Below are 24,387 nucleotides of genomic sequence, written 5' to 3'. Positions count from 1 at the left end.
TACTAACTTCTGTGCTAAAGCTTTGCCCTGCTGTGTATATTCTTGTCTTAATTACCCCAACTGAAGTCATACTTGATACTTTTTGGTGTGGCTGGCTTCAACAGGAACATAGCACATCATCAATTTTATCATATTATCACAGCAGTGGCTGAAAACTAAATTTTATAAAATTGTTGACGTAATGTTAATCCTGTTCCCATTATATCTTTTAGCTTTCATTGGGGCTTAACATTTCCTAATTGTTCAAGTGAGATAAGTTTTCAAATATTTATTCATTCTGGAAAATTACACAGAAATACATTAATTCACCACTTCTTTTTCATTGTTGCTTTCAAGTTTGAGACCATCTTACAACTTTCAGAAGTATTACCTATAAGGAATCTAGAATTCTTTTGAAGTTCTCCATCATCATTAAGTATGACAAATTTTCTAAATGCATGCATAAAATTTCACAGCCAGTGCTTTTGTACAAAAAAAAAAAAGACTCTGCTACCTGACATTCTGATTGCTTTTCATATCCATTTCAAAATGTTCCTTTTCACAGTTATTGGAATCTGGAACAGAAGATAAGAAAACGAATAAAATATTTATAATATCACAGGCAGATTAGGATAGAAAGTACTTCAATATTCATGTACTTCTGACTGGTGTTTAATATGGTATCATAAGTGAATTATGGAATCATTTCATCTATATGTATAGAAAATGTGTATGCTATTTTCTGTTCTGGTCCAGAGCCTTTGTCTTTCATTTTTACTTTTAACCACAGCTTCTGTTCTAAATCTGAGGAGCGTTTACAAACTATTTTGTGGAAATGGCTTTATTCCCAGGGAATTATACATGTACACAGCCATATCACATTCATCCATATACATGGAGCGACATAGGTAATCCTCTTTGCTGTACAGCCTTCGCTTGAGGAAAACAGACCTACTGAAGTCGGAACCCCCAAGGCTCAGGAAATCTCTGTGGTCTCCATCCAGCTCCATGCTAAGAAGCTTCTGGATAATTCCAGTTACTTGAAAACAGGAAGAAAATTGTGTCTCCCATCTGCCACCGCAGGACAAAAGTTACACTATAATTCCTTTCTTTCCTCCAACCTCTGTAACATATAAACACATGAATTCAGAACTGTCTGCTATATAAGCATTTAGCTGCAGCTTTATGTAGCTCTAGCAGCATATAGCTGTAGTTTTTGACTGACATTAAACACAAGTAATAACAGTTCTGGGGAGATAGGACAGGGTGGAGAAAAATGTCCCAGTGGATGCCCTCATAAATACAAGTCCATTGAAAAATTTCATAATCTCACCTTCTCTTGTTAGGAATTACTTTGATGTAGCCAATACTAACAAGAAACAAATGTAATATCATGGTTATCTCGAGATAAGAGAGGGCCAGGAAAACATGCTTTTAAAAAGAAAACCTAGCTCAGGTCAACTGTATATCAGTCATGGCTTGAAAGCAATGTGCCTCTAGGATACTCTGGTTTTTCCCACCACAGGAAACACAATAAAATCAAGACTAACAAGGAAAGGTGCATTTCACATCACACCTAAGGCATTATTCACTTGTGATTGTTGCTCAGGTGAAGGGTGGATAGCCCTGTCATGGACAGAATCTCTAAAGGGAGACTGCACATTGAGGTGAAGGAGCGGCTCTCATTGCACACTGTCACAGCAGAGGATGTTCCAGTCATGCTGGGTTCCTACATTAACCAGTATGTCCACCAGCAACTGGGCCCATCAAACAATAGTGCCTATAAAATTTGTGGAAAACACTGAACTAGAGGGGCTGCACTGTGGAGAATGTTTTCAGTTAAAAATAGACCTTAGTACATCAGAGAAAAAAATCTCCTAAATCAGTAAGACTAAATTGAGATAACTGTATTGTGCTCATGAAGGGTCAAACGAATCCCAAAGGAAAACAACTGGCTACGAAAATGCTCTTGGAAAGAGCTAAGGGTTAAAATGGGCTGTACACTACACATGAGTCAACCACCTAATGCTGCTGCTGCAGAAGAGAGGAATGCCATCCTGCAGGGTATTACCAGCAGCAAGGAATGTATAACACAAGGAGCTGATACCCTGATTCTTCATGGCACCCCAGAGGCCTCAACTGAGCACTGCGTTTGGCTGTGGGCAGCACTCCTTAATTGCACAGAACCCAAAATAGCACAGCAGGAATGAGGTGGTTTTGAAAAAATCAAACCCCTGACCCATGAGGAGAGACTGAAACCATCAGATTTGTTTAGTCTAGAAAAGAGGAGGGGAGGGGAGGGTGTTTATGCAAGTCATAAGAAAAAAAGCGGCCATAAGAGGGAAAATGATGACATTTTTACAATTTTTACCACATCCCTTGTGCCTAGGAAAAGAATTATTTTGTTTTAAATTAAGCTGAAATGTTTAGGTTTGCTATTAGAAAAGGATGAGTCACTGGAGACACATACCAGAAGGAATGAGGCTTGGCAGCACAGCAATGCTGAAGCCAGCAAGTCCTACCGAGAGCCACCAGCAGAGTTAACATTGCCTTTGCAGCACAATTCATGTTTTATGGTGCACTAGTGTCTGTATCTCCTCAGGTCTCCCCTCACTGCATGCCCTTAAACAGGGACAGCAGGACGGGAATTGCTCACTCCTGATCCTTCCTCGTGAAAAGGGAGCAGCACTGAATTCAACACTCAAAGCTTTCCACCCTCTTGCACAACAGGGCCTGCACTTTATACCCAGCAAATGTGTAGCATCTACTACTGACAGCGTGTTTCTGAACACTGGGGCTGCCTCTGTGTGTGGTGTCACACAGCCCACACCAGGCACTGCACAGCTGCTCCTCCCCGAGCCACTTCAGCCTGACTGAGGCACAGCTTTTTAGGGGTGCTCCTGATTCTTGCAACTCACACAAATGATTGTGGCATAATTGCCACGATTTGGCATGGGATGTAGAAGAGAAGACAAATACATTTCCTTGGCTCACTGGGCTAGGCCTCCTTTGTTCTAATTAGAATTCTCTGAACAAAAATACAGCACAGAGATAGAAATATTAATTCAACTTTTATAGAGAAATGCAGCCAAATATTGGCATAAGTCACGGGATAACAGCTTGATCCTGCAATCCCTTGCTTGCATGAATAGTCCCATTGACTTTCAGAGTTTGCAGGAATGAGGCTTTACAGTGCAGCACAACGATGTTGGCAATTTGCCCATGAAAAGAGTTAAGTAAAGTCTAATTCTCCATGAGGGCTGAAGAAATAGGCCTTGGCTGAAGGGAATGTTCCACAGTAGACAGAGCCAAGCAAAGGCACACACTGTGCAACGTATTAACAAAAACTTGGTATGCTACAGATGTGAAAGACTTAGCAGAAGGCACATTACATTTCGGAAGTAATGTGGGTTTTTTTAATTGAATTTGGACTCTTCAAACCAGCTCTTCAATAGTCATAACTGCAGGTCTCATTAACAGGAGTGCTTCTAAGAGAACTAATACTCCAGGTACTTCACACAGTCACACTCGTTTCTGCTTCGCAGATGAGGGATGTTACAAATTCAAAGCATATCATTTCCATGTTTTTCCTCCACAAATGAGATCAAACACAATTTTCCATTGGATTAAGTACTCTGATAATATTTGAAGCTTGCTGGAAAAACACATTTACATGTAAGTATATTAATAAGCATACTGCTTTGCTGTGCTTCCAATGCACAGTGCTAAGAAAAAACAAAACCCCAAAACCTAAAGGAAATAATTAAAAGCCTGGTACCTTCTTTGCTTCTAGGTTGTCTCATTCTGGCATTCACAGGCAGGAAAGAAGTGTTGCTGAGCAGTTCAGAAGGAGAAGTGCAATGCTGAGACTTTTTGATTGAAAGATTAATAGGTTCTTCCATCACTTTTTGCATAGAAAGAGTTAATTCATTAACTACCTCTTGCCCAGCAGTAGCCAAGCTGTTTTCTAGAAGACAATCCACAGCACTGAGGTCTTCATTTTCCAGCTTCAGGGGGTGGGGGGGAAAAGAAATGCAGAATTTTATTATTAGTTATCTTTCTTTTCATGTTAAAAAAATAATTTGTAATCAGTCCTCAAATACCAGATAAGGAAAACTTTATTCCTTGAAACCATAACTTACTTTGACTGATTGACTAACAACAACAACATGCTGTAAATGAAAGTGGATTCGCTCTCAGCAGAGGAATTTGAGCGATTCCTACCTTGCATTTGGTGCCTCCCTGGAGTGCATCACCTGGTGTGAGGCCAGCAGGAGCCCCAGGGCTCAGGTCACTGGGACCTCTGCCCAGTGCCAGGCTGTAGCTGGGCAGGGGCTCTGGTGGAGTATCACAGTCACAGAGGGTGTTTGGGGACAGGCCAAGTGTCACAGCAGCTGCACATTTCACCTGTGGGTCGGCCGAGCTGGATAACCTTGCTGGAGATAATTCCATTTCTGAACAGTTTGGAAAGCCCACAAAGCTTAAGGATGCTGAACGCTGGGAAAAGCAAAAAGCAAAAAAAAAAAAAAAAAAGAAATCCAATATATTAATAAGCTTTTCAGCAGCAAAATGCTACTGTTCTTTCTATAATAGATGAGATGCTCGATTCCAGCTTGACATCATCAAACAGTTGTGTCACAAGGGCTTTAAGAATCTATTGTAGTCCTATACTATTTCCAAAAGCTTTAGATTTTCCACCATTTAAACTGAAAACTGGAAAAGGAGACAATTGGGTTACTCTTCTGTGGCTTATAAAAAAATGTCTTCCTCAGATCAGTTCAAGGGATTCTGATTTTTAACTCCTACAATGATTGGGAAATCCAAGTATGTAGAACACTGTACCAAATTAATCCTTACCATAAACCCTATTATTTTCCATTAAATTTTCCCAGAAAAAAATAAGATTCAAATCATAAATTTTATCATTTTATTAAAAAATCATCAGCTCACTTCAGTGAGAGAGAAGGTTCAGAAGAAATAAGATTTCACTCTGACACAAGTGGGTGAAGTTACTGTTCATGTTAATGATGCTGAAAATGTTATGCTAGTTAGTGAGTTGGTCCCATTAAAACCTAAGGCATTTCCCCTTTAAATATCGTAGTGTAAATCCAGAAACATCCTACGTGTACTTATGATGAAACATGCCCACGTTCCAAAGAAAGGGAATATTTACCAAAGTATCAATTTGCATTTTTTACTGTCATGATTTGTCACTACCAAAGCCATAGAGACACTGTTCCACAAACTAAAGCACATCCACCCATCTAGGTGACTTCCCTAAGCTGCCTCACATCCAAGAATGTGTGACTGTATTGAAAACAAGACTCTTCTTGCATCTTGAAGCAAGTAGAAGCAGTTTTAGGAAGTGTACAGATTTGTATCATTTGAATATGCAATTGTGCTTTGATTTCATCATAGTTCATTGGTGTTTCATCCTTTACATTTAACTGCAATACAGTAGGGTAGCACCCATTGTAATATAAATCAAGACAATAGAAATGTGTCCATTGCATCTGAATTAGAGTTTAAATATGCTGTTGTACTTTTTTCTCTGCTAGAGGCCTCTGACTCAGAAGCGAATCTGAGACAGGACCCTTTTCCTAAATTTACTTAGTATTTTTCTGAACTTATACTCTGTTTTGGATTTTCATCATTTTGTCCATCTTAACCCCACAGTGGTAAAGACTGCAGCCTAGATTGAGCTGTCAGATGTGTCTGTGTAAATCCTACATCATGCCAAAGTCAGTCTTGAATTCCTCTGCTTCCAATGCTCAGCAACTCTGTGCTAAGAGAACACTGCCCACAGACACAAATTTCCACCTAAGGATGCAATTTAATTTTGTTTTTGTTGATTTGCAACAGACACTACAACAGGAGCTTTGCTTGAACAGTGACCACTTAATTTGATGAGACAAAATAAGCCTGCATTTGAGACAGAAAGAGGTCAGCTCCTCTGCAGAGTCAGGGAAGGTCTGTGCCCTCCTACCACACAGTCCTGCAGTGAGCCCTGCTTTAAACAGTCCCTCCATGTAGAAGGCATCCCAGGGAGCACTGGGTTCCTGCAGCCAGGGAATTGGTCATTCTCCCCTCTTAAGTCAAATGGACCCCCCTGAACCTAAGCTGTCTGAGATGTAATAACTTTTTGGAAGCAGCTGGAGCTAGCCACACATGTTCTTCCCACCTCGCATTTGAGCTGAAAACTAGAACCCAGCCAAAGTGGAAACACACTGGTGGAGGCCCAGCTTGCCATATAGTCTGTCTGATAAGCAATTCCCAAGAATTCAAACCAAAGTTATCTCCATAGGTCAGCAAGGAATCCACTTTTCAGGGCCACACATCCTAAAGTCCACAAGGATCAAAAGTGTTTATTTACCATCACAATTTGCTTGTGACAGGTTCCTGTGCATGCAGTGACAAGTGGAACCTACCAAATACACATTTTCCTTTTCATTCCACCACTCTTTTTATCACAAGCCTTTTACAGATGACAAAATTAACATGTGAATTGCTCCCATATCACTTACAAAAAATAAAACAAGCAGAATTCGTGCTTGAGCTGAAGATGAAGTGTAAGCAGCCCTTGCCTTTTCCCTTTATTTCAAAGTCCACTGTGAGCATTAATTAAGCCCCTGTGAGGTAGTTAAATATTTATTTAGTCAGGTTCTCCAAAGCATGAAGCATCCACAAATTCCTGAGTCAATAAGAACTACCTAGAGCTGTGCTCCATTGGGAATGGGCATGCTGAGGCATACATGTGGCAGGCACACCACCCAAATTTTCTCCCAGGTTAACTGGAGACCTTCTGGCCATTCAGTCCCTCCAGTCACTACCCACATCTTCCTTTAGTTGTTTACAAGCACGTGCCATCTTCTCATGTATTGAGACCTGACCCTCTGTGTGCAAGTCAGGTGAAATGCTACCCCTCCTAAGGCAACACAGGATTACTCCTGGCTCCAGTAAGACAAGTTTACTTACTGAGAGTTGTCACTGGGATGACTCCTACTGAAGGAAAAAAAATATGGACACGCACATGCAAGATTTTGTTACAGCTATAATTTTCGGAAAGATGAGATTCAATTGCACGGTGTGGCTATGTCCTTTTTACTCTTCTAGCTAGCATCAGTTTCTTCAGAGATCTTTTTAGATTATATAAGCCAGTGTAAAACCTTACTCTTGTTAAAAAGAATAATGAGGCCATCAAACTGCCATCTGTCTTTCCCTTGGGGCAAAAGTTAATTTTGTGGTTATTTTAATGATGAAGCAACATTATGATCTTTCAGTGCAAAATATTAAAACTCACAGTTAAGAAGAGACACATTCCATCCTGATCCATGGAGCTGCTGTCAAGTGTGAAGTGAACAATGCACTGGGAACAAGACTCATTAATAGACTATTAATTCACTCCCTAAAATAATCATTTCTTTTGCCATTAGCAAAAATTTCTCTTTTCCCTTGACAGTTCAGCTAGTTTTTTGCAAATGGGATGCCTTTAAAGGATTTATCTCTTTTACAAAAGCTCTACTGCTTTTACATTGCAACATATGAACAACAAGCATTAATTATGCTCTTGGGCAGACGGTGGCTTCAGCTGTTGGTTAATTTTGAACTTTTTGACATTTTAATGTACAGTCTGGCACATTGAACTACATCTGTGTCACTATAAATGGAATTCTCATTGTCTCATAATTAATTTTGGTCTGATGATCCTTATAATATAATGGCAGCAGTATCACCACCCCAAAATGCCTTCTACCACAATTTTCTTAGCTATGGTAGTGAAAGGTAAGAAAAAAGAACATGCAAAGTGCCTTCAGAGAATAAAAAAAATAAATATATGGTTCAGTTCAAATATTTCTTTGATCACTGTTGCATTCAAAAAAAGGTCCAGTGTAAACATGCAGCACCAATACAGAAGAATTCTGAGAAGCAAATACTTACCTTGAAACAGAGGGATTAGGATTTGTTAGGATTGTTTTGGCAAAGTCTCAGGGTTGTTGACATTAAGTGTCACTGATAAAGGAAGCTAAAACTGGGAACCGCCAACTCTCTTTGCTATGGGAGAAACACCACGCCGCAAATGGTTGCAGAGTAATGAACGGCTGCTATTAAGTGGAGCAATCCCCCTGGCAGCTCATTATGCTGGAAGGTTAAACAAATGTACTACTCCAATCCAGTTGCTTAACACAGCAGCACTGATAACACAGGCTGCACATGCTTCCCATTCCCAGTTTCAGAACAGAATCCGAAGGATTTCCTTTCCGCTTTCACGAGAAAAAAGAATCCAAATCTTCCTTAACAATTTGTCTGAATAAACTGGAGCGGGCTTAAAGCGGAAGGAGGAAGAGATTGCATGGAGCAAGCAGCATCATGTTTTATTTATCTTCTTTTTTCAGGTCAAAGGAAAAAGGTTTTGTTAAATCACCGTTCTGGGAAATGTACCTAATTGCATTAAGCATGAAAGAATTTGTGCTGTGAGCAGTTCAATTCTGTAAAGTAACATACTTACTCTGTTACTTTAGAAATTCGTAGGACCCTAAATTACAGGCTGTTCTTTCCCTCATCCCTAATTGCCCTAGAATTAATAGTAATTAAGGGGAAAATGTAGCAACAACAAACCCACTTTGGTCCCAAGCTCAGATTTGAAGTTCTAGTGTCGGATATTAAATTATTATTACTTTCAGTCACTAAGTAATCACAACATGCTCTGTGCAATATTACCATCAAATAAAATCTGCACTCTGTCCTCCAGCCCCCTTTCCACAAATTTCACACGCTTTTAAAGAAAAAAAAAAAAAAAGAAGTTCCACCTCAAACTGTCATCATATTAGGCTTCGATTAAATGCCACCACACTGCATATATTTGGAATAAAACAGAAGCCTCTCAGACTGCTCTGAAGAGTGCACCTTGGATAGCACAGAACATTTCCTAGGATTTCCCCATCTCAGGTACTTTACTGTGCTTGAGACAAACAGAGCTCTTGAAGTAAGCAGCTGGGACTTGTTGCAAATCAAAAAGAACAATACAACAAATATAATGCACTATACAACATTTCCACATGCTTACACTTCCATTACTAATCCTGGTGACTCAAAAATGATTTATCAAAACCACAAAGTATGGGGAAAATGGCCAAAGACATGAAGGACCAAAGTACAGAATGGCTATCATGAAAGGAGGAGCCAACTCTTTAAAGAGACAAGCGGTCACTTTTAAGCTTCAAAAAGAAACTTTTGAGAATGAATTAAATATTGACCTATAAAACAGATATTATGAATGGGGTGAATACAGAGTCACTGTTTTTGCTAACACAAGAACTAGAAGGCATCTGAGTGCACGATCAGGTAACAGACTTGAGGTAAGCAACCAAGAACTTCTCATGCAATGCAAAACTCGGTGCTGAATGCTGAGGAGTATTCTACACTAGTATTAAAATGGACACAAAATAGACAAATTCACAGAGGAGGGGTCCATAAAGAGCTCCAAAACATAATTGTCTGGGTACAACCTTCAGGTCAGAAAGTCTCTGAATTGCTGGCTTTCAGAATCTGGAATAGTGGACCATCAGTTTGTCTTTTTCTGATGCCCTTCTCCTAAGGACCTGCTGTTGGCTATATTTATAAAGGATCAGATGCAGCTGTCTAGTGATAACTCACTAATACAGTGCACAACATATTCAGAGATTCACTTTAAGCAGGTGAACTAACAGAAGTAAGGGTCTTGCTCCAAACTACAGAAGGGGGTGCACTTCATGGAGTGTGAGGAGGAGAGGTGTACAGCTGGTCCTGCATCAACACCAGTGTCTGTTGCAGTGGTGCCTGAGGCTCAAGTTACAAATTTGTGCTCTAGATGTGCAGTAATCATGACATTTCTTCAAATGCTAGATGCAGCCTTTAGACCTCTTTGCTCATCACAGCCAGAAATGACAATTAGGTATGTGCAAAAAAAACAGAGACTGTATTCCTGTTATTACTCCTGAAAACACAATTAAGCCCAAAATATCTTATTATTCTCACCTTTGTTCCAGAATAGGTGACCTCTCTAGTCCTGTGCACAAATTAATAACTTGATATCATACTGTGTAAAAGCAGCAAGATCATATCATCAGTGAAGGTTGGTAACTCTTTCCACAAAACTGTTAAACTAATTGAGCACTCATTCCTTCACACTGCAACTGAGCAGTTCCACAGCTTGTGTAAAATCTGTTTGCTAGAGCTTGGCACAATTCCCTGGAAATGGAGTGCAGGTAACACAAAAGGTTTTCAGAAACTTGTTCCCTGTCTTGCTGGCTTTCCTACTGGAGAGGCTGGGTGTTTGACAGGCATGGAGACAGAACAGCTCCACAGTCCAAAACAGAGGTCCTGGCTATGTCAGTGAAGTATTCTGACAGGGGAACGTGAAGAGAAAATTATATCCATTTCCCACATCAACAGAAAAGTTTCATTCCCAGTGTTGCATTCCTAAAAGGTGCTAATCAAGCCCAGAATTATGCAAAGTGCAGTACTTATATCAAACAATCAATTGTCTAAGTATAGAAACATTTATTCTGCACAAAAAAATTAATTCACAGAAAAAGGATAGTTAGCGGAATATACAGGAAGACAGAAAGACTGACAAAATATCGCCATTAATGTTCCAAAATGAGCGAAACAAATGAAAACTATCCCAAACTACTAATAACATCTTATCTATATTGCTTTACAAATAAATGTAACTCTGCATGAGGACAATTCATCTAGCTACCAATCAATAATATCAAATTCATACCATAAATGTGTTTCAAAATTAATGCACAGAGGTTTAATTATATGAGCAATCAAGTCTTGCCCCACTCCAAAATAAAGGAAACCACTAAGCTAAAGAAAGCTTTTATCTCTTTACTTTTTGGACACATCTTGGCAACCTTATCACTAAACAGTAAATTCAGGTGCACGCTGCTTTCTCTTTAATGAAAGAATCTCAGCAGACAGGGAATTATGTACTCCACTAGAAATACTGTGCCCAGCTGAAGGCTGTCAGAGTTCAGCAGAAATGCAACATAAGGCCAAGAAGTCCAACCACAATTATTCTCCAAAAAGACAGAACACAATTGTTCTTCAGGCAGCAGGTTTCTCTAGCCATTTTCTCTACCATATTTTTCACGTGTTTCAGACTTGCACACATTCACTTTCTCCATGTCTTCCAAGATCTTGAGAGAGATGAAATGTTCTGAACACAGGCCATGTGAGAGCACATGGGCAAATACCTGTGCAGAGATTTTTGCCTGAAGATGAGTGTGAAAACATTTAATCAGGTGAACCAGATGAGAATGAATAGACACATTCCCTTGTTCTTAAACAGGAACCAATCTCCCATTTAAACCCAGATTTAACCCAACTCTCAGCAAAAGCAGTCAGACATCTTTAAAGAGCATTCATGAAGAATATATTTTAAGGTTTTGCTTGCTGTGCTTTTTCCCTTCATGATTTCTAACTTTCCATTGCCAGAGCTGTAAATATCTTCATCCCATCCAGATGTCTTCATCCCAAAGAACTCATTAGAAGAGATGAATACAAGCAAAGATGGGGTGTTGTAGCTGTTGAACATTAACTTCTTGAAAAGCTACCAGGCACCTCAAAAACCAAACTGTTTTCTGCACAAGACCATACACTTCTCAGCACCATTAGAAAAAAATCCCTTTTTTAGTTCCTAGGAATATCTTCCTCTCGCCACCTTCTCAACTCCTACAGCAACAAATCAGCAATTTTCCTTTATTACTCCTGCTTTTCCCACCAGACTACACTAGTCTCTCTCTCCTGCACATCTCCTTCCATTTTCTTTCTTCTTTCTGATGTTTCTTGCTTAAGCTGTTGGGAATAACTTTCCATTACAGGTCCATAAGGCAGATTTCTTTGTGGCTTTCAAATCTGAATTGCACACTGCTTCCAGGCCTGTATGTCTGCAACTCCCAAAGGGATCTCCAACAATTCTCTGGATGGGTATTGCATCATAAATACATTGCATCAACACAGTCATGTACAAAAGAAGGAAAAATAACATCCTTTTTGAGGATAGAAAGACAAATACTTCCACAATATCCCACAGACAAATTCCAAGAAAAAAATATACGCAAAAGTCTTCTACAGGGTACACAAAATGAGTCATGCACTGAAGTAACAAACAAACTTGAAAAAGCAGAATATGATGTGTTGTTTGGAGTGTTTTAAACAAATTGTCCAGAGAAGTAAAAGGCAGCTTCTCCTCTTCAAAGGCAGAGGTGATATCCAGAGCCACCAAGGGTCTGCTGATAAGTAGTGGCCCTCCTGGTACAGTTCCTGCTGCTTCTTCAACAGTCAGAGCCTCCCAGTCGGTGGAAAGACCAAAGCCTGGCTCTATTATGCAATAAAATATTCTAGATACATAGAAACTGTGATTTTTCTGCCTATACATGAGCAACGAGAAGAAGTATAACAGAATTATATCCCTTTCAGGCAACCCCACCTTCAGCAGTAACTAGTGGTGTTGTTTCTGGGGCAAGTATTTTGAAGACTGTTTCTCAGGCTTGACTTCATCAGCATCTCTGACTCCTGCTTTATTTATTTTTTTTCAAATTAACTGCTCTAGGATGGTAGTTAGCAAGCCCTAGTAATTAAATCCCTAGACATAGAAGCTAGACAGACTTTAAGAAGTGAAGAAATAGAGCTCTTATTTATTTGCCAGTTCATGCTTACCAATCATGCCAGCCAGACCTAAACACTTATCAGCCCCTAGAAGAGTTGCTCATCCTGGCACCTGACTGGAAGATGCACACAAGGTTAGGCTGTGATTGTCTTCCAAAATTTACAAGCCATTTGGCTGACTTTTACTGCATTTTAATTTTTTCCCCCTCATTGCAAACTCCAATGCCATATTCAATATTATCAAATCAGGTTTTCCCTTAATTTTTTTTTTTTTTTTTAAGAAGTTCTTTATACCTTTCTCACTGGATGGAAAGTTGACTGCTGCAGTGTGCTCTCAGGGGAGTGGCTCCTGACACTGGCTTCTTCATCTAATGACTGTGACAGGGAGGGACTGCCACTTTTGTCAAGAGGAATGACAGGCTTCTGGTCATCAGGTTCTGTGGAGCTCTCACAGACCTACAAACCACAAATGAGAATTTGTCTTTGCAACAGCTCAGAAAGAAAAACAGTAACAAATTTGCATCAACTCACAGCATACACATTACCACAAGCCCAAAAAGACTCTAAAACAACAGAGATGTTCAAGGCAACCCAAAGCAGAGAGATAAATGGAGACGGATTTCTCACAGACATTAATGAATTACTTTAAAAAATACTCAGTAAAGCTGCTGAAATGTACAGCTATACCAAAAGCCTGCAGCCTGCCCTTGCAGGTAATCCACTTTGAGAACTATTCGAGGTGGCAGCTCCACAGAATTTACACGATGGGAAGTCTGAGCCACCTTTCCACTGTTTTAAATGAATTTCCAAGCCACCTTATTCTGCAGCTGATCTGCCTTGTGGTTTGGATGCTCACCACCAAGCTCTGTCCCTCTTTCAAAAGCAGGATTCTTACTAACAGAGGAAAAGGGAAGAGATTAGCCCTGCTGACAAAGCTGTAGCACAACAGCTTGTTTGGGTAATGATGATAATCTTAAATGACATGGTGCAGCAGCAAGAGCAGTTACTAGAATGGGAAATAACTCTCAGACCAAGAAATTGGCTTCACTCTCTTCAATAATAATTCAGAATCTAATGCTTTTTAAGGACTCAGGGCTTAATGTTTCCAGTAAAAAAAGAGAGTTGAAATGGAGAGTGAAACTACTGCAGTCCTCCAGTCACCTCTTTACAAAGGAGGAATGATGGTGCTTTTATTCTCCCACACTGCTGCTCACCTTGTCTATTAAGAGATTCAGATCTTTGGGATCCAGGGTGTTTATGCAGCACTTTACAGAAAATTTTGCCCCAATCTACATGAGGCACGAAGCCTCTCTGCTGCACACATAGACAACACACAAAGAAAAATACATGTTCAGAGAAATACATGAAATCTCAAAGGTCTGTCCCATTTCTGAACTTGCACTCACTAAATGCAGTAAGAAATGACTTTGAGAGAACTTACTTGTGCTTCATCTTGGATTTGTTGCTGTGCTGGGGCTGGCTGCCTCACTATGTAGTTGATCTGACCAACTATGGTCTGTTGAACATGCTGAGGTGGCTTGGCTTGGTTCAGCTGCAAGCTGGGCTGTCCCTGGGCCTGCAGGAGAAGCTCCAGATCCTTTTTCATCTCCTCCAGCTCAAACTGGTGGTGCATGATGTCCAGGCTCTGCTGGATGACTTGCTTGTGGGTGCCCTCGTCGTGCCCTGGCGATGGGGGTGTCAGTGGCAGCTGCTGCTGCTGCTGCAGGGGTGGCTGCAGCATGTGGTTAGATTTTATCTTCTGGAGCTGGCCCAGCTGCACTCCCACAGCTGATGCCTGCACAGAAGCCTGTGGGTGGCTCGTGTGGACCTGCTGAGCCTCGTGTGACACAACAGCACAACCCTGCTGCAGCTGCTGGGGTGGGAAGGGCTTTCCCACCCGCCCGGTCACCTTCTCCGGCTCTGAGCGTGGCTGCTGCTCCAGCCCAACCTGCGGGAGCTTCACGGGCTGGGGGGCAGCCCGGGGCTCTCTGTCCTGCTGCTGCAGGCTGTACTGCACGGGGAAGTGCTGCTGATGAAGTGCAGGAGGCTGGTGGAAGCTTTTATGGTGGTTCATGTCTTGGTAGGAAGGCTGAGGTTTGTTTGGGTGAGGAATGCTGAGGCAGTGGGAGCAACACACTGGTGCAGAGCACTGGATCGCAGGTGGGAACTGGTGTGGCTGGCTGCTCTCCAGCTGTGAGGCTGGGGAGTGGTGCCCGTGGTACAGAGAGGTTTGTAACCCTTGAATATTTCCACAGAGTAGCACATCTGGGTGAGAAATGTGTCCACCTTCCATGGTGAAACCCCCTGGAAAAAAACAGCAAATTTACTCCTTCCTATGGTCTTGACAAATTTACACAATGAAAACAGTAGACAAGGAAATTACCATCATTCACATTTCAAATATAAAAGATATTAAAATAACCTATCCAAACAGTCTGCTAACATACATTCAAGACAAATTTTCCAATATTTATCTAGTTATTTCCATTCACACCAAACTCCCACTGATGTCAGTGGAGCAGCTCATGGTTGAATTATCCAGCAAACGCTTTGAAAAATCGGCCTTATTTTGTCTTAATGGATGAATATAGCTTATACTTCCATTTTTTACTGAAGTATGAGCTTATCTTCTCATCCATAAGCACAGGTCCAAAAGACAGCTTCCAGGGTGCCAGTGACAAAAATAAAAGAGATTAATGTCACATAGGTGAGACTCATAAAGGCTGGAAATAGAAGTGACCTATGAAATTATCTTGTCCATGCTTTTCATCAAGAGATTATTCCCTGCAACACTTTTGATAGTGTTTCAGCCCTTTTAGTTTTTAATACCCTAAAATGGGAAGAGAACTGATCTTTTAGATGAGTGATCAGCCCACTGAGTTGAATTTACTGCAAAAACCCATTGCAGTTGGGAAATTTGTAGCTGCTGGGAAACAAAGTCACAGCACGCACATTTATATGTTATGTAGATAACACTGTAATCACTGTGCAGCCAGTGTCTTAAAGTCATCTTTGTGCCTATCAATTCCAAGTGCCTCAACACTGCTCAGGTCTGTTGGCCACTAAGAGAGTGAAAGCACCAGACACCTCAGTGGTCTTTTGGTGAATGGATAAAAGTGGAGAGAAAAACAGCAAAGTCCAGCCACACCCACCTTTCTTCAGAACATGATAAGAGTTTCAAAACTGGATGTCAAAACAAAAGGAGAGCCCTTTAGGGGTGGTACTGTATTGTCTGTGTCTGTCCAGCCTAGCTTTGGCCACTTGCCTATTATATTTTTCTTACCCAAATTGGAGAGTTGCTTAGTCCAGTAGGAGGGATCCCAAGTGAATCTGATCTTCAGAGGAGGGCCCATGTCTGTGTTACAGTTTGTCTCTAGCAAGCGCTGGATCTGAAACACAATCTGGTGACACATTAAAGGACGATGATTTTATTCACTGTTCTAAGACCATGAAAATATTTTATTTGAGAAACATCAAATCCTTAAAGCAGTTCTCACAATTACTGCACGATAAGCACTGCTCTTACCAGTTCCTTACTGAAGAGAAATGGGATGGTTTTTTTACTACACACGGCCCAGCTGATGAAGTTCTGGACATGCTCTACCTGTCTGCCTAAAACCACAACACCTTGCAGTTGTTGCTCCAGCCTCTGCTTCCTCTCGCTGGTGATTTTCTGTTAATAATGTGAATCAGTAGAAAAGGGCTGTCATTCTTCAGACACACATAAAGCATGCAATCATTGGCACTACATTATGCAGTATTTGCAGCGACACTGTTCTTCAGAGTCTCTTTAAACACCAATCATAAAAAGAAATCAAATCCAACTCAGGACATACATCTGAATTCAGGAAGAGCAATGGCTTCCCCAGGAGCAAACAATCTGCATCATTCTGGCCTTGGTTTGACAGAATAACATAACCCCAGAAAGCTGTAGAAATTGGATCAAATTTGCACCTGGACCACTTTCTTGTCTGGAAATTCTGATTAGCAATTTTTCTCCTTAGCACATTTCAAAATAAACTTATATACTTCAGCTGGACATTCAAAAACTGAAGAGTCAAAACTGAAAGGTCTGCTACAGAGATAAGACCAAAGAATCATTTCTGAAACAGGGTTTTAATTGTGCTGCTAGTGGGCTCCTACAAATTAAACATTAAAATCAGAAGCTGATTTGTTTTCTAAGTACTCAAAAGGCGCACACATATTCTCTGTGAATGCATTAGAAATTGCTTATCATGAGTTAACGATAAACATTTTGCAACTTCACCCTGAAACTTTGTCAACCATTGATTCCACAAAAAACTCTGCAGAAAAACACCCAAATATTTGAAAATATAAGGAATGGGAGAATAGCTCTCACAGTCTACATTCTTTCCACTGGCACTGGGATTAAATTTAATTTAGTTTAATTTCCCAAGGTGTCAATTAAACTAGCCTTACTTACTTCAAGTTGTTCAAGGAGGATATTTGTTCGTTTATCGATTTCATTCATCAGAACCATCTTGGCCATTTTTATTTGGTTCTCCACCTTTTTGTACAGATGTTTTACTTCAAGCAACCTGTGGGTAAGAGTTACACACCCCTGGGTGAGCCAGCTCTAGTCATTTATTCACTGATCAGCAGTTACTTGCTACAAGAACAGACCTACCTATAGACAGAACTGCAGTGAAAGTTGTATCATTTCCCATTAGCTCTCCCCCACTTCTCCGAACCCTGACCACCCCTCTCTGGATGTCACGGGCTAATGCTGATGGATTCTCTCAAGCATCATGCCAAGAACAGTCTTTAGTTCTTTGTCAACAAATACATATATAATATATCCAAAACTTCCAATTTATACTAGATTGTAAATAGTAGAAATAGATTTGTACTCTAGAAACTGTTTTATTAATGCACAAGAGAGATCCAACAGCTACTAAATGCATAATCAGTAGCAAAATCCAGTTCATATAATTAGATATTTTCATTTTTATTAGTCTTGACTGCAATTGCAGCTTGTTTTGAGGTTTCTTGAAGAACTAAGGTATTTTAAAAATTATCTTTATTTCTAATATTGTCAAATTCTAGTTCAGAAACAGATTATACAAAGAAATCTTAACTCTGAAGCCAGCTGTCACATGCCTTACAAAGACTATGGAATCATGTTTTATAATGCCATGACTTGTCAGTACCACTTAAACATGAATTTGATATTTTTAATCTTCCTATTATTTTCTACCCTCCAAGAAAAAAAAAAATACAGCAGCTGCACTTAATTCTGTTAACCTACATTTAGTGAAAATATTATTTTTATAGATCATCTACTTTCATATAAAAAAAAAAAAAGCATAGCAATTACCTGTCTTCAATCTGTTTAGCTGAAACCTGAATCCCATTTTTTTTCTCCTCCACTTTAGTTATGACATTCTCCAGGATGATTCTTTGATTTTGCAGAGCTTCATCAAGATGCCTGAACCTATGAAAGAAGGGGAAATTCTCACCTCATGGTTTTCCATGTTCATGAGTGAACAGGTGAGAGCAGGGAGAGCCTCTGGGAGGGCTGTGAGCCGTGTGTTAAATCACGTGGGAGTGAGACAACTGAACTGAGTTTTGCTGTGGCTTTTAAATTCAGACCAGCCAGCACCATCAGCTGGAAAACACAGATGAAAAGTCTTAAATCTCGATGAGCTCCATTAGCAGTGAGGTACCTGTGTTCCTTGTGCTCTGACAGGAGGCAGCTGCGGCAGGTGAGCGTGTCACAGGTCTCACAAAACAGCTTCAGGGGCTCCTGGGGGTGCACGGGACAAAACAAGGAAAACTCCCTTGCTTCACCTTCAGCTGCTGAGGAATGTAAAGCAAGGGGTCATTGACAAGGATGAGAGCTCAGAAAAAGAGCAACCAAACTCACAGTTTCATGGAAAGTCTCGATGATATTTTTAAAAGGCACGGAACCTGGAACCATCTGATTATGTGAAGCTGGGTTTGTTTGAATTTTTTCCTTATACATCCTACAAACTGAGCACACCAGAGGGGCTCAGGAATAAGCCATCAAAACAAATCATATTGTCCTCTGAACTCTCATGAGTTTAAATATCATGATTTGGAGCATCGGCCTCACAACTCTAAATGCCCTGGTCTGGTAAACCACTCTACACAACTGTATTTTAAAACATAGAATAGCAACTATATGACAAACTTGCAGTCACAGCAGAAGCAAGGAAATCCTTTGTTCTTAAAAAGTCACATGAGCAATTTTTTCCCAAATTTGTTGTTTTTGCAATGCAGTTCATAAACTTCAGCAGCTGGGGCTGATATTAGGCCCTAAAATCTGTTTTTAAAAGGACTTTTTAAAGAATAATGTGATGAAGAGTAAGAATGGACAGTGGGCATGCAAAGTGAAAGCATTGTTTCTGTACAATCTATTCTTGCCTTTTTTTCTGAATGGTAGAATTGTTTTAGAAAGAAGGAACGCTGTCAATTAAAGATGCCAGAAAAAGACAGAACTAAACTATGGCAAAACAAACCCTCTACCACCAAAGAAAAGCTCAATTGCTTCCTCACAGTACTCCAAAAAAGACACTATCCCATTATTCTTTACCACCACACGAGAAATCAAACAAAATCATTATTAGATAACACATATGGATAAAAACTTTAAATTATATAAAAGCATTAATTATGTATACATTATTATCTGCTCATATCAAATGAAAAGAAATATTTCCATTTTCCAACAGCAAACCAATCTTACTTACCTAAACATTTTTAAAAACCCAACCTGTGGCAGAGACCATGCTCTCATCCTGTAGCAAAATGAAGCCTTTTATAGAATCGAGCTTCTGAAGTGACAACTACTGCAATGGCACAGACCCACAGAGTACAGGAAGCTATACTGGCTCAGTCACTTCATTTTCAAATTGGAAAATGCCCAACAGAGAAGCAGAAAGGCTAAGAAAATCTCATAGCTAACAATGACAATACAAATATGGAGAAAATCCATGCCACTCTCCAGAAAAACACATGTCAAATTGCCCAGTTTTTAGGTTGCTATCTACTCTAAATATTTCTGAGGAGGTTGATTTATTTCCTCCAGTTCAATTGACTTTCATTCCACCTTCTCAACAATGTGCAAGAAGATAATTTGTGACAGATTAGGCCAAGATTTTATGTAACAGCTTTACATAGTTTACATCGTTATGAATTATTTACTGCAGTATCATGCTTTACTCGTCAGGGAAGTTTATTGGTTTATATCATTATTGAATCAAATGCTAATGGATAGTATTAAAAAAGGAGGAAATTAGGTTAGGGGGTTTTTAACCAACTCCAGTATTTCCTACTAGAAAGGAGCAAACTGAACTCACCTTGACAGCAAATTTTTTTCTGGTTATACTGCAAATATGTACTTTTGTACTAAAACCTGCAGCTGACAAAGCAAATAAGGAGGCTGTACAACCAATAGATATCCAACGAGGATGTCAAAGATCATCCCCTATGTGATCAGATGTTACATCTCAAAAGGGAAAAAAAGACCATAATAACTTTCTGAAGGTTTATGGACTGGAAAAGCCTCTCAAAGTGTTCAGTATCTGCAGAGCATACAAGCTGTTTTTCTGTAAACTCAAGATCAAGTTTTCCATATTAAACTCAAACTTATAATGAGATGTGGCCTTTAAGGTCCATGTGCCATGAAGTCACAATCCTATAAAATGATTTCCCCCTTTTTCTCTCTCTGAAGGGTTCTTCAGCCTTTGGGTGATTGCAATCATCCCAGACAATTCATTGGGGTTTTTTAATATCATGTCAGATTTAAGAGACAAGCAGATTTCAAATGCAAACTAATGATAAAATCATTATTATCTAACTGCAGCACAGACCCACAGGCTCTGCTGCTGGTAATCCCCTGACTCAATTGACATATCAGTGAGAACTGCCACTGAGCCATGCTCTTCTTGACCTACTTTTTACTCAGCTCAGAGCAACACTTGTCAGATTTGGAGTAAGTTTAGTACTTAGAAATCAGGTACAAGGGCACAACTCTGTTTTTTTCTAGAAGCAGATATCTAACCACAACTATCCATTTCAGCTTCCTAAAAGGCAGCTCACTTGGTGACCAGAGAAAGCTCAGTTGCCCTAAATTCTGAAAATTCATTATTTGAGTCAACATTTTCTACAGCCTATATTTTCTTTATCTCAGGTGTATCTCTTGAATAATTAACAGAAAGTTTTAAATCTCTGTTCCTCAGATCAGTTGGTGCCAACTATGGAAAAGCAATCTCATCTTAGCTAATAGAAAAAATTAATAGAAATAAGAAGGATTTCATGTGTTTGGTGAGGGTGTTTTGCTACTTTGCTTCATTTCTGACCCAAGAAATCTAACACTTGTCAGATGCAAATAGGAGGTCTGACCCTTACAAGGGAAATGGCAAAAGATAGAGCAGTTTAAAGGTTCAAGATCTCTTAACAGTTGCAAGGGCTTACAAAGAAAGTGACTGTTTTCAGAACACCCTACACAGACTGAAGATGGTGTGTGTGTATCTCCAGAAGAAAAAAAGCCAGTCTGAGTTCAAGTATATCCTAGTATTTGCTCTCTTGGAACTATTCTGGAGGGAAATCTATGTCCAAAAACAGATAAAACCTACATAAATAATAACAGCAATAATAAAAAAGCACAAATTACATTCCAAATAATTTCTATATTAGCTAGTCTGTGTATGAACTACCAACCTCCTTGTTCATGTCTTTTCAGCACATGGAATTTAGTACTGAACTAAAATTCTTTCTCATGTTTTTATGTGTCTGCATCTTTTTATTCATATAGCACACACAAACCTACAGCTGAGCCACACGCGTAACGTCTCACCAGCATTTGTCAACACTATGAGCTGGTAATCTTACCTAAACTGACATGAAATTACAAACAGTTGGAGCCTCAAAACCACAGTCCTTATCTTGTCATCAACTCAAGAAGAAAAACATTGTCCATTCAATCAGGACATTTTGAGGGGAGACTGGGGAACTTCAGTTTATATTATTCTCTAGAAAAGACCCAAGAAACATTTAAATGTAATCTGTGCTTTTTATTAATACCATTCTTATGGACTTCTTTTGCTTACACTCTATTTGGCATATTTTGTCTCTAGTGCCTCAAACTGTGTTTGATATGACCACCCAGTACTTTAAAAACTCCATCTATGGCAAGTCTAGATTTCTACAAAAGGAAAATCCTAAAGAAAAGAAAAGAGAAAGAATAATCAGTGGGCTATTTTTATTCCTTTTTCTATCCTTCATTTTCCTTATGAAGAAGAATGAGTGTGCAGCACAAATTCTTAAGTGAAAAATTGCTTATATAAGTTCATGTTAGCATATTCTGCAGCGGATTTCCAACATAGGAGAAAGAAAATAATGAGTAATAATAGGAGATGGCAATACTTTCTGTAGATCACCATTGTATAGGGTTGAGACATACTTGCCAGTCAGCTTAATTTGTGCTTGCTCATATACGCTCAGGAGACATTTCTCATTATACACTCAGGAGACATTTCTCATTCCAGGCTTAGGAAAGGAATATCCTGTAGTGATCACAGCCTTTTGCTGTCTGTGACTCCCCCGCACACCTTGCACATATGCACAGGCATTGCTTTACCATGGTTTCCTCAATGAAGTTACCCAAATTGGGGCAGAAATACTGAAAGGGCAAGGCCTGCTGCTGTTGTAGCCCTCCCAACCCTGTCCCATAACTCCACGGATTGGAAAGACGTGGAGAAGACCCTATCTGTGAAGCACAAATATCCAACTTTTTCCCAATACTGTGGAATGCTGATTGTGGCAATGGCCCTAAAGCTGGAGAAAAATCAACCTCTCACTGACATGTACATATCCTGAGTCACACAGACAGAGCCTGGTGTCTGTGGCACAGAGCCTGCAAGTGCTCCTTCTGCAGCTGAATAACTGACAGGAGAAGAAACAAAATCACAGTGTGTCCCCAGTACCTGTGCAGCCTTTCAGGGATACAGACAGGAAGCGGTCTCCAGGTTCCTTGCCATGTCTGTGTTCCTCTGTGCATGAGCTGCACAGCCACTTGTTGCATCTTGTACAGAGGCTGTGGGCAGGTCTCTTCTCTTTGCACATGGAGCAGCTCTGAGAACAAAAAGTGCAATTACATACATGCATAACAAATCAGCTGTACAAGCTCTTATCTTTAACAGACTATATCTGATACAGATTGCTAAGCTTTGTATTTTTTGTCCTCAGACTAAAGCAATTCAAGTTATTTTAAGAGTCTGGTTGTTACTGTGTAACATTCAGAAAAATACATAAAACATCCTAATGGTGAGACAATTTAGAAAATAACATGGGGACACCCACATACTGTTAATGAAAAACTTAGCTCCTATCCTCTAAAGAGCTGATCAGAAATTAACTCAATTTATGTCTTGATATCACATGGTGTGAACTGGAAACAAAGCACAGCAACATGAGAAGAACTGGAAACCTCAATTAAGTATTCTCTCTATTGATTCAACAGCTTAGGGAATGCCCTTTGCTATACAGGCCATGCTGCTGGACACGTCACTGAGGGGGAAAGGAAGAGAGCAGCACATAAATGAAGTGGGTAGTTCAAAATTTTGGTATCCAGAACAAACTCAAGAGTAATTTCAAGATAGCTACAATGATAATTCTTTTGAGAAGGATTTGTTCTAGGCATAAAACACCTTGTTTCAAAACTCCCAATTTTCATGGTTTTCTCTCACCACAGCCACAAATTGGTACTAATGGGCAGAGTGAGCACAGTGATGTGAATTTACCATCATCAAAGCATAAAGGCTTTAGCACCATTTTATCAAACTGAAGCATTTCCTCCAAGGTTATAATTTATCTACTGTACACACAATATTGTTCCTCAGTATTGCTACTACTCAGGGCTACTCAAGCAAATAAGAATAGATGGCAAAATCACTTCCTATGGTGTCCTTTCTGCTGGGCATCAGCTTATCTTCAACTCAGCTATGATTGCATCCCAAGTATTTGATAGGAAACACGAGGAGAAGAATATAGCAGCCTGTGCTCAGCTCATAACCCCTGAGGCAAGTTCTGGTGAGGATAAGGGAAGAGTTTCAACATTTCTCCTCCTGGTGGATCAGGAAATAGAAAGTCTGAAGGAAGAACTATTGCAGTTCTCGGCTGGTTGTCTCAGTTTTAAATCACAGCTTTAACATTTAGTGGAACATCCATAAATCACCTAAATTCTGAGACACAAGTGAGTCAAGCTCTGACTCACTTCAGCACAAGAAGAAAAATTTTTGTTCTGCTAAAATTAACTTAAATTTTCATTCCCTTCTGCAGGTCTGGCATTTCACAACAGGTCTATTATCAAGCCATTACTCAAGAGTTTCTAAATATTCACAATCTTTCTCAAACAGATTGGGCAATTCTTGACAATAAGACAACAAAGCAAAGTTTTAAAGGTGTTTCATTGTGTAGAGAGTGAATTGTTTGTGCAAGCCAATACGGTATTTTAGCCATTTGCTTATCAACAATGTTTTCCAAAAGGTACATACAAAAATTTAAACCAAAAAGCCTAATAAAACTTATATAACCAAAATGCAAGGATATTTAATTTGTGGAACAAAGATTGTATATAAAAAGAAGCGTCTAAGCTAAAATGTACCCACCTAGGTCCATCTTAGGGGTCAGGTATAAAGCTGAGGGATGCTCTGCCATAACCAAAAGTGCTTAAACACAGGTTTACCTGTAACAGTTCAGCTGTCA

The 24,387-nt window shown here is 39.7% G+C and overlaps 1 protein-coding gene across 3 annotated transcripts in view; it reads right to left on the bottom strand.

The window, feature by feature from the left end:
• Positions 1–24,387, bottom strand: part of TRIM66 (tripartite motif containing 66) — a 49,873-nt gene that overhangs the window by 9,423 nt on the left and 16,063 nt on the right. For 2 of the 3 annotated variants that reach the window (XM_042038723.1, XM_042038725.1), the window contains 11 exons: positions 22,608–22,755; positions 18,324–18,456; positions 17,975–18,091; positions 17,081–17,195; positions 16,163–16,309; positions 15,920–16,037; positions 14,078–14,940; positions 12,931–13,092; positions 4,204–4,476; positions 3,758–3,986; positions 494–554 (listed from right to left, as the gene is read on the bottom strand). In XM_042038723.1, the coding sequence (XP_041894657.1) occupies positions 494–554; positions 3,758–3,986; positions 4,204–4,476; positions 12,931–13,092; positions 14,078–14,940; positions 15,920–16,037; positions 16,163–16,309; positions 17,081–17,195; positions 17,975–18,091; positions 18,324–18,456; positions 22,608–22,755 (2,366 nt within the window). The remainder of the gene's footprint in view (positions 1–493; positions 555–3,757; positions 3,987–4,203; positions 4,477–12,930; positions 13,093–14,077; positions 14,941–15,919; positions 16,038–16,162; positions 16,310–17,080; positions 17,196–17,974; positions 18,092–18,323; positions 18,457–22,607; positions 22,756–24,387) is intronic. The other variant, XM_042038724.1, reaches the window with a different exon arrangement.

This window comes from Corvus kubaryi, unplaced genomic scaffold (genome assembly GCF_017639235.1).
Source record: "Corvus kubaryi isolate FWS band 111438036 unplaced genomic scaffold, C.kubaryi_AGA036_p1.0 37392, whole genome shotgun sequence".
Classification (NCBI taxonomy): Eukaryota; Metazoa; Chordata; class Aves; order Passeriformes; family Corvidae; genus Corvus; species Corvus kubaryi.
Note: the sequence above shows the minus strand (reverse complement) of the source record. Positions and strands in the feature narration are given on the sequence as shown.